Source organism: Propithecus coquereli, unplaced genomic scaffold (assembly GCF_000956105.1).
Source record: "Propithecus coquereli isolate 6110/MARCELLA unplaced genomic scaffold, Pcoq_1.0 Scaffold1, whole genome shotgun sequence".
Taxonomy (NCBI): Eukaryota; Metazoa; Chordata; class Mammalia; order Primates; family Indriidae; genus Propithecus; species Propithecus coquereli.
Window position 1 is genome coordinate 8,256,362 of NW_012133857.1, and position 10,808 is coordinate 8,267,169.

Here is a 10,808-nt window from a genome sequence, read left to right on the forward strand (position 1 = left end):
ACAGCAGCTTCTTGTCTCTTATGTGACCCCAACAATGGGCCACCAAAAGCTGGGACCATGTGTGGCTTGGCATTCTGGTTACCATCAAGATCAAGTCTAGAAAAGCCAGGCTAATCTTTACTGACTTTCTGGTTTTCTTCAAGTTCAAAAACAGCTGCTTGTGGTTTTCATTTTTGTTTTACATTTTGAATACATAATTTATCCACTGGGCTCAAAATTTAAAAAGTGCCCCCCAGCCACCTTGATGCATCCTAGTTACCAGTTTCTTCTAGATCTTTCCAGAGAAGTATGTACCGAGGAGCAAATATGTCTATGTATTATTTTCTGTCTTATTTACACAAATGAGAGCACATCAATGTGTTCTGCACCCTGAGCGTTGCATGAAAGAACGTATCTTGGCGATGGAGACTTCTCCATCAGCACACGGAGGGGCGGCCCGTTCTTTCACAGCCCCACAGCATTCTGTTTGTGCGGAGCGTCCATAACTTAACTAGCCTCCTCTCCACAGGCATCTGGGTTGCTCCCAATCTGTCGCTATTACCGTCAGTGCTGCAAAGAATGAGTTTGCACAGAGGTCATTTTACCTTACGTGAGTGTACCTATGGGAAGAACTGAATGCCTTGAAGTGGAAATGCTGGGTGCAGGAGCAAAGCCTTTGCAATTTTGGTAGATATCAATGCTCTGCTCTCCACAGGGGCACTGGTAATTTTTAAAATGATGTTAGTTCAGCCAGCCTGGCAGAGCCGCAAAGGCCCCAGAGCAGGAGTGAGGAGATCTGACACTGAGGCCCAACGCCACAGTAACTTGCTGTGTGTCCGTGGGAAAGTCGCCTTCATTAGCTCCTTACCTGAAAACCAAGGGGACTGAATGAGGATGCCAAATGTCCCTTCCAGACCCAACACCCAGGGACCAGCAATTGCCTTTGCTGGCTTAAGGCGAGCTGGAGAGCGAGGCCCCAAGAACGAGGTCAGACCTTTCTGCTGTTCTGAGGGCGAGTATCTTAGCCCCGCACCTTCAGATAGAACAAGCCACGCCCTGAAGTGCACACAGCATTTACAAAAAGCCCTAGCGGGGCGCTGTCTGCAGGAAGGCCTAGACCTTGCTTTTCCGGGCTCAGGGGTGGGAGGAGGATGCTTGCTTTCCCCTATATTTCCTTTGCATTATCACAGTTTAGCATGAATTACCTATTTAAGAATTAAAGTCACTACTTAAAACAGAAAGGAAAAGAAGCCTCTGGAAAGAGTCCTGGCCTGAGGGTGAGAGGGTCTGGGTTTTAGTTGCTTCACCTGTCTGGGCCACCTTCCTCTCCTCTGACAAATGAGGGGCTTGAACGAGATGAGCTTTCACCAGGCCATCCAGGCCAGAGAATCCAGGGTACCAGAGTGAATATAAAAGTGTCTAAAGGAACAGACTTTGGGGTCTGACAGATCTGGGTCTCAGTTCCGAATGCTCTACAGACCTGCTGTGTGACCTTGGGCAAGTTACTCAACTTCTCTGTGCCTCTGTTTCCTCATCTAGAAAATGGGAGCTAATGAGAACACCCACCTCACAGGGCTGTTGGGAAGCCTGCTGGGTCAAGTGTGGGCCTGGCAGAGAGGACATGCCCAGTAAATGGTACTGTGATGAGGTGCAGGCAAGTCCAAATTCTCTATAAGAAGTGAGCTCCATGGGATACTTTAGAGAGGGCGTCCATCCCAACACCTTCATTTTAGATGGAAAAAGTGCAGCCCAGAGAGGGGGCCTCCGGGGGTGTCAGCAGAGGCACCAGTGAGTCTCCCTTCCCTCTTCCCACAACAAAACTGCCAGGCCTCAGCAGAGCTGGCTCTTACTCAGTTCCTTGAGCATGTGGCATTTTATCTGTCAGTTGGGTCCTAAAGGGTCATCTATTTTCACCTTTCCCATCTGGGCCACAGCTGACACCAGGGTCTGGTCACAGGCCACTGGGGCTGTGAACCCTCAGAATTGCAGCCACCACATTGCACTAGGGCCTGGGATGTTAGGATCAGAGGCAGCCCACTCAAGACCCTCTGCTCTCTGCTCACAGAGGGGACTGGGCTCAGGCCCCACCATCAGACAGGAGGCTCTGAATGCACCTTCCCAGAAAGGTGGGCATGGACTGAGCTTCATGTTAACCCACAGAGGATGGAGATGGGGCGGAGGGAGAGAGAAGCGCAGGCAAGAAGGGCCTGGAAACAACTGGGTGAGGAGTGGGAGGCAGAACACATGTTTCAAAATGAAACTCACGGCGACTTTGGCCAGGAATGGAATCTTCTCACTTTGTGTCCCCAGCCCATAGCATGGCACACAGTCAGTGCTCACCACAAGAAAATGCATGAATAAGCAAACAGGATGGGGCACTCCAGTGGGAGGCTGGGAGATGCCCCACACCATGTGCCTGTGCGGCAGGTGCCTCTTCAGAGGTCAGGAGAGACTATGTCCTCTTCTTCCAAAGGATGCTGGGAGTCTCTATTGGAAGGAGAGTGTAATAAGCATAGTTTTGGGGGATTCAAGCCCGATTTACCACCAACCTCTGCACCCATCCACCAATTCTGAGGAAGAAAGAGGCACTGAGGCCCTGTCAGCCATCCCAGGTCCCACGGGGGCTGCTCATGGTACCAAGCTCTGGGACTAAATCATAAAGACGTCTGTCCTGATACTTGCCCCGCTTTTCTCTGTGGAGACAGGGAGGTGTTAGTAAATATGCATCCACATAACTATAGGAGCAAGATCTTTCCTTCCTGTAGCCAAAGCTACATAATCTGACTCTTATCTCATCTTTTCTTCTCTTATTATATATGTAAACAACTTTATAGGAGAAAATAAGACTCCAATAAACCCTGAAGTTGCTTCTCACCAAGCCACCCCTAGCGCTTGCCATTGTCCCTGAGTATGTTCACACTCAGAGCAATAACCCAGAGCCTCAGGACACACCTGGCAGCCTGTCCCTGTGGGCACTGCCTAGGATCCGTCTACTTCAAATACTCACTCCTGCTCATGGGCACATGACATTCCACCGTATTTGCCTCACCATTTCTTGACTCTCAGGCAACTAACTGCTATGGCAGTAATGCAACTAGGAACTGTGCTGCCCAAATTGTTATTAATATTTTTTTTTCTTTTGGATTTCCCCCCTGGTGTTGCAAAATTAGGTGTAAGAGTACAGGGGTCTGACATTTTTGCCCCTGCAATATGCTGGGGGTGAAGACAGTCTGGGACTCAAACAGATACTTGTACACCCATGTTGATAGCAGCATTATTCACAATAGACAAAAGATGGAAAAACCTCAAATATTCATCAACGGATAAATAAATAAAGAACATGTGGTATATACATGTAATGGAATATTATTCAGCCATAAAAACGGGTGGGAAGGAGGGTCAAGGCAGGCGTCCAGAAGAATTTTCTGAGCCAGCTGTAAGGGACTGGGGAAACCACTAGGGAAACCTGGGACAATCTGAGCATGGATTAAGAAGTATGAACTATAAACCATTGAAAAAAAGAGAGGGGGCCCATGAGTCCATACAGATGATGGATGGATGGATGGATGGAAGGATGGATATGAAGGGTGTCTTCCTTAACTTCTTTCAGCAATGTTTTATAGTTTTCAGTACACAAGTCTTTTGCCTCCTTGGTTAAATTTATTCCTAAGTATTTTATTCTTTTTGATGCTACTGTAAATGGAATTGTTTTCTTAATGTCCTTTTCAGATTGTTCATTGTTAGTGTATAGAAATACAATTGACTTTTGTGTGTTGATTTTGCATCTTGCACTTTGCTTAATCTGTTTATTTATTCATTTTTTTTGAGACAAAGTCTCCTCTCTTGCCTGGGCTAGAGTGCCATGGCATCAGCCTAGCTCACAGCAACCTCAAACTCCTGGGCTCAAGCGATCCTCCTGCCTCAGCCTCCCAGGTAGCTGGGACTACAGGCATGCGCCACCAAGCCTGGCTAATTTTTTCTATTTTTAGTTGTTTGGCCAATTTCTTTCTATTTTTAGTAGAGACAGGGTCTCGCTCTTGTTCAGGCTGGTCTCGAACTCCTGAGTTCAAACAATCCACCCGCCTCAGCCTCCCAGAGTGCTAGGATTACAGGCGTGAGCCACCGTGCCCAGCTGCTTAATGTTTATTGACTAACAGTTTTTTGGAATCTTCAGGCTTTTCTACATATAAGATTATGTATACAAGATCATCTGTAAACAGAGGTAATTTTAATTCTTCCTTTCTTTGGAAGGATTTGGATGTCCTTTCTTTTTCTTGCTTAATTGCTCTGGCTAGGACTTCCAATACTATGTTGAATAGAAGTGGTGAAAGTAAGCATCCTTGTCTTGTTCCTAATCCTGGGGGAAAATCTTTCAGTCTTTCACCATTGACTATGATGTTAGCTGCAGGTTTTTCATATATAGTCTTTATCATGTTAAGGAAGTTTCCTTCTATTCCTAGTTATTGAGTGCTTTTATCATGAAAGGGAGTTGAATTTTGTCAAATACTTTTTCTGCATCAATTGGGATGATCACCATTACCCCCTGAATCTAATCCAATAAGGCTCTTGCCCCCATGGCTTGTCACAGCTGCTTTTATCACTATTATATCTTTGCTAATCCAGCGGCCATTTCTCAATCTTCAATTTACTTGACTCTTCAACAGCATTAGCCTGGGTGATCACTGACGTTTTCTGGAGATGATTTCCAGCACATCACACTCGCCTAGTTATCCTACTTCGCTGGCTGTTTCTTCTTACTCAATTTGCTAGTTCTTTCACATCTGCCTGACTTCTAAACATCAGAGTGCCCAGGCTCAGCCCTCAGGCCTCTTCTTTCTAGAAAATCTCATCCAGTCTTATGAGATTCCATCATAACACCATCTCCTTGAAGATACCACCCCAGACATCTCCTTGAACTCCTGTGTGTCCTCCTGCCTATCCAACACTTTTACCTGGATGTATTATTACAAGTATTTGAAAATTAACCGGTTCAAAACCAAGCTCTTGATATTTCTGACTAATCAGGCTCTCTTCCCAGTCTGCTTTGTCTCATTATTGAAATCTTCATTCTTCACACTGCTCAGGCCAAAACCACGGAGTCATTATTGACCTTTCTCTCATACCCACATCCAAGCCATCAGCAAAATCTGTTGGCTCTGCTTTCAAAATGTATTATCTAGTCTGATCACTTCTTATTCCCTTCACAGCTATCAAAGCCCCCGATCCTCCCATCCAGGTGGCTGTAGGGGCCTCCTAAAAGGTTTTCCTGCCTCTGCTCTTGCCCTCTATAGTGTGTGCTCAGGATGAGAGCGATCCCTTTAAGATATTAGATCAGCTCTTTTCTACACAGAGTAAAAGTCAAAGTCCTTTCAATGGTCTACAACAGGCCCTGCATTATCTGGCCCCTGTCACATTCTGATCAGGCAATGGATTTTTCGATATGACATCAAATGCACAAGGAAAAAAAAAAGGAAAATGGGTAAGTTGGATTTCACCAAAATTAAAAACCTCTGGGCTTCAAAAGACAACATCAAGAAAGTAAAAAGACAACTCACAGAATGGGAGAGTATAGCTGCAAATCATATACCTGACAAGAGACTTCTTTCCAGAACTCTTACAATTCAGTAACAAAAATATAAGTAATCCAGTTTAAAAATGGGCAAAGGCTCTAAATGTTTATCTCCAAAGAAGATATACAAATGACCAATAAACACAGAAAAGATGTTTGATAACATTAGTCATTATGGAAATGCAAATCAAAACCACAATGAGATACCACTAGGATGGTTATAATAAAAAAAATGGACAATAACAATGTTGGCAAAGATGTAAAGGAATTGGAACACTCACACTTTGATGGCTAGAATGTAAAATGGTGCAACTGCTCCTGGTAGTTTCTCAGAAAGTTAAACAGCGTTATCACATGACCTAGCAATTTCATTCCTAGGCATATAACTAATAGAATCGAGAACACATGTTCACACAAAAACATGTACACAAATGTGTATAGCAACAGTATTCACAATAGCCAGAAAGTGGAAACAATCCAAATGTCCATCAGCTGATGAACAGATAAACAAAATGTGGTATATCCACGCAGTGGAATATTATTCAGCCACACAAAGGAATGAAGAACTGATATATGCTACAACATCAATGAGCCTTGAAAACATTATTCTAAGTGAAAAAAGACACAAAAGGCCATATATTATGTGACCTTTTTATATGAAATGTCCAGAACAGGCAAATCTATAGAGACAGATTAGTGACAGCCAGGGGTGTGGGGGAGGGTGGAATGGAGAGTAACTGCTAATGGGTATGAGTTTCTTTGTGAGTGAAAAAACAGTTCTGGGATTAGATAGCGGTAATGGTTGAAAATCTTGTGAATATACTAAAATACTACTGAACTGCACACTTTAAAAAATAAGTAAAATTAAAAAGTGGAATAGTTTTAACAATCTCATTCCACCAACCGTGAAGACGGTGGGTAAGGGAGGAGAGCAATGAAGGCATCACGTAGGCAGGGAGGAGGAGCCTACACAAGATCCTTCTCTCTCTCAGCCTCCTGGCCACCAAGTCCCTCCCAACTGCAGGGAATATATGAGGAAGACTTGGGCCTGCAGATCAGGCTCAGGAGAGCTGAGAGGGCCCTGGACATCCAGAGGAGTCCCCAGGGAAGAACAGGTACAGGTGAGTGCTGGCCTTGCAGCTCTGCACTGGGAGAGCGTACAGGCAGCATGCGGACCATTTTGAACTAGAAATTATATTCATGTGGTATAAGATATAAAATGAACCAAGGGGATCTGGAAAAGAAAAGCAAAGGGCAGAAAAACCTAAAGGTAAAGCAGGGGGAGGGGAGGACCCCTGGGCCAGTTTTCTTTCCCAATAAGTAAAATAAAGCAAGGTCTCCAAAGTGAGGTCAAACTTTTCTCCTTGAGAATATCAAGGGAATGGACAGATCCTTCTTAATTTGAAGAGCCCTAGCCTGTGTGACCTCAGGAAGGAAACATGAAATTGGACTCCAGCAGGGAACAGAGCAGCTGAGAAGCACACTGAGGCGAGCGGAGCTGGCGAGCAGAGCCTCCACGCCTGCCTCCTCCTCTCCAGGCACTTCGCTCACCCCAGCTGCTCCCTCTTAATCCAAAATAGAGGAAAGAATTAAGATTCCATACTTGGTCGTTTTAACTTATAAAAGAGTATTTATTAACCCAGTTTTCCTTCTCTTGCCATAATACATAAGCGTGACACAGATGGCCCGGTACATTAGCATGGAGTTGTCAGAAAGCCCCGCCAGTCACTGATCTGGAGTTAAGTGACTGGCCTTTGTCAGGCAGTAGGACTAAAATTACAGTATGGTTTCAAGTACCATACTCAAAGCAGACCAAGCCCAGGATCTCCGGCATCTGCCAAGCTCACTGGGGTAGGCCTGGGAGCACGAGAATCAAAAGCACTGTACAGATTATTGGGAATGCTTCGGGCAGAGCACTGCTGTGGTTGTACTCCCCTTACAGAAGCCAGAGCTGCCCACCCTCAAAGCTGCTCCGTCAGAGGCCTGCCTCCCTTGGGAGCAGGGCTGGCCCAAAGGCCTGGCTGGTCTAGCATCTCCTCTCGGCTGATGGTCAGAAGGCTGCACACCTGGGTGCCCCTGGGAAGCAGTCCCGCACACCAACCCAAGGCTGGGCCGCCATCATTATCTTTCCACCTGGTCTTTCCAGCCAACTGGTGCTACTGCTGCTTGTGTGGAAGGGTCTTCCAGGTGGGCGGGAGCTTCCTGTGGATCAGGGTGAGTCCGCAGAGGATGAGGAACACTCCTCCCCACCACAACACCTCCTGGCACTCTCCGTACAGCACAAAGCCCAGCAAGGCCTGCGGGTCAGAGACAGCTGTGAGGGACCCGACTTCAGGGGGTGGACACAACCTCATTCCCCTGGGACTGACCTCCTTCCTAAGGGCCCCAAAAGGAAAGGTCTGGCGCCAGAGGCCTTGGGCTTAAAACTCAGTTGTCACCTTTATCGAGTCACTCCACTCACTTCTGTCTCACCTGTACCTCCCGCATAGCACTGGATCCCAGCAAAGTACAAGAGAAAGACCCAGCTGAGGCCACCAGTTAGACACAGCTGGTACCTGGTGTTCACTGACCCATGCTGGGCTACCAAGTCCTTCTTCCCTCAACTCAAGACTCACTGGGCTCAGCTCCACCATGTTAATCTCACATTACAGAGAGAAGAAAGGTCTCCAGGAACCTCGACCCTCCACATCTCATGCTTGAGGGCACAGAACCCTAGAAGACAGCCACGCTGCACAGAAACTTCCGAATGAGGACTCCATGCTGGAGGGACATCAACCAGCTAGGCTTTTTACACTCAGGTTTCATTCTTATCTAACTAGAGAATTCCTCCATGATTAGAGGAGCAGCCATCTAGGAGTCGAGCCACTGCCAAACCTCTGTTTCAGTTCCGGTCCTTTTCCCTGTCTGCGATAGCAGGGGTTCCCGAGGGACAACTCACCCAGAACCCAGGTTTTGGACCCTCTGGCTACTCACCGAGCTGATGATGTTTGAAAAAGTCACTGTGACAGATGCAATGGCTGAAGACATGGAGAAACTGAGGCCCCGGCTAAAGAAGGTCCACATCAGGGAATTGGTGCTTGCCATCACAATGATGCCTAAGACGGATAAGCCTACGTTCACCTGCAGGAGAAAGTGTCACTGCAGCCACGCCTGCCCTGGGCAGCGACCTGCAGCTCCCCGCTCCCAGCACACAGAGGGCTGCTGGCAACCAGGCCCCTACTAAGCTCACCACAACCCATCTTACAGGTGAAACAAACTCAGAGAAGACACTTATTTGGCCACCTTGCTGGCCGTGTGACCTTGGGGAAAAGCAAAATGCTAATCCCAAAACCAGTATTTTCTACTGAACAACAGTCCCTTATTGGTCCCACAGTGACCAGTGCTTGAAGATCAGTTCCAGAGGGCCAAGTAGCTATTATTTGGTTGCTAGTACTAGTAAGTCAGGGGTAGAGTCCTTCTCCGGATCAGGTAGAACAGGTAAAATTAGCCATATCTGTCCCCATCTGCATCCCCTAACCCTGAGCAAGTCACAGCCCATTCTGGTCAACACCCCACTCATTCTTGAGCTTTACTCTGTGCTAGGCCCTGTGCTAACTGGGTTTTTGTGTGTGTGTGTGTGTGTGGTTTTTGTTTTGTTTTGTTATTGTTTTAGGCAGGGTCTTGCTCTGTCACCAAGGCTAGAGTGCAGTGGTATGATCTCAGCTCACTGCAGCCTTGAACTCCTGGGCTCAAGCGATGCTCCTGCCTCAGCCTCTCGAATAGCTGGGGCTACAGGCATGTCCCACCATGCCCGGCTAACTTTTCTTCTTCTTTTTTTTTTTTTTTTTTAACAGAGTCTTGCTCTGTTGCCTGGGCTAGAGTGCCGTGGCATCAGCCTAGCTCACAGCAACCTCAAGCTCTTGGGCTCAAGCGATCCTCCTGCCTCAGCCTCCCGAGTAGCTGGGACTACAGGCATGCCCCACCATGCCCGGCTAACTTTTTCTTCTTCTTTTTTTTTTTTTTTTTTTTTGTAGAGACAGGGTTTCAGTATGTTACCCAGGCTGGCCTTGAACACCTGGCCTCACACAATCCTCCCACCTGGGTCTCCCAAACTGCTGGGATTACAGGCGTGAGCCATGGTGTCCACCCTCTGTGCTAAGTGTTTTAAGTGCATTTCCATTTATTCCTAAACTTCATCTTATAGATAAAGAAAGAGCATTAAGTATAACAACTTGCCTAAAGTGCCACAGTGGTGAAAACCACTAGGATTCAAACCCAGGCAGTGTGGCTCCATGCTCTTAACCAGGACACAGCCCTACCTAGGGAAAACACCACCTGAAACTATTTGACCGGTGGTCCCAGGCATCACTTTGAGAGGAAGTTTTGAGAAAAGTGAGGATCTTTAGAAGACTCCTACACAAAGGATCTGCAGATCCCTCTGCTTGGCTTCAAGTTAGAAATCTGCCTGCAGACAGGGCTGCTAACTCAGGGTGTTGGACCCATCTAAACTTCGTATTTACTTCTTGTAACAGTTTCCCAGAGGCTGACTATCTAGTGTCTTCAGGAAGGGTGCTTTCTTATAATTTACACAAGAACATCACATGGGCCAGTGGCAGCCTGCTTACATAAAGAGTTATGACCACCTGGTTCACAATGGAAAAGACTGAAAAACTTCAGAGCCCATAGAGTCACTCATTTTACCTTAGACCACTTACCTCAAGAATCACACCCAGCAGGATCCTAACTAACCTCAACCATGGCAGCTCCCACTGGAATAGCCCTAAATAGTCTGAACACTGTCCAGGTCAGGGCACAACCCTAGGCTGGAGATGCAAGGAAACCCCTTTAGCAAGCAGAGGCTGCTCTATGACTCAGAATAGGAAAGGCAATGAGGTACACCTTAGCAGACGTGGGAAAGCAGTTTTGGAGTTTTCAGCATCAGGGAAATGTCCAGAATGTTTCTCTCAGTATTCCTTTATACCTAGGATAACCCAAACTCCCAATTTCCCTGGCAGCAGGGTAGGCTGGTCAAAACACTCGTTAATTGCGAAGTAAAGAGATGGGCAACAGGTTTCTCACCTTAAGAGTCACGTGGAGAGAAATGCTCAGGCACAAGGGGCTTAAAATGAGAGGTAGAGGGTGGATGTAGGAGGTGTAGATCTTCCCCGAGAGCGAACTAGCCCAATCGGAGGAAAGATTTTAGGTGCCTGGTAAGGGAGGAGGCCTCAGTCCCCGACGTCTCTTACCGCCTACACTGGACGAGGGTTTGGTGTGATTAGAG

At 46.8% G+C, this 10,808-nt stretch overlaps 2 protein-coding genes across 2 annotated transcripts in view; both read right to left on the reverse strand.

Moving 5' to 3' along the window:
- The window catches only part of TGM4 (transglutaminase 4), a 32,298-nt gene extending 24,916 nt beyond the window's left edge, over positions 1 to 7,382 (reverse strand). Inside the window, 1 exon segment of the mRNA XM_012665359.1 lies at positions 7,346 to 7,382. Coding sequence (XP_012520813.1) covers positions 7,346 to 7,382 — 37 coding nt within the window.
- Positions 7,159 to 10,808, reverse strand: part of TMEM42 (transmembrane protein 42) — a 5,482-nt gene continuing 1,832 nt past the window's right edge. Inside the window, exons 2-4 of the mRNA XM_012665479.1 lie at positions 10,607 to 10,703; positions 8,522 to 8,668; positions 7,159 to 7,845 (exon numbers count right to left, since the gene is read on the reverse strand). Coding sequence (XP_012520933.1) covers positions 7,705 to 7,845; positions 8,522 to 8,668; positions 10,607 to 10,703 — 385 coding nt within the window. The 3' untranslated portion in view covers positions 7,159 to 7,704. The remainder of the gene's footprint in view (positions 7,846 to 8,521; positions 8,669 to 10,606; positions 10,704 to 10,808) is intronic.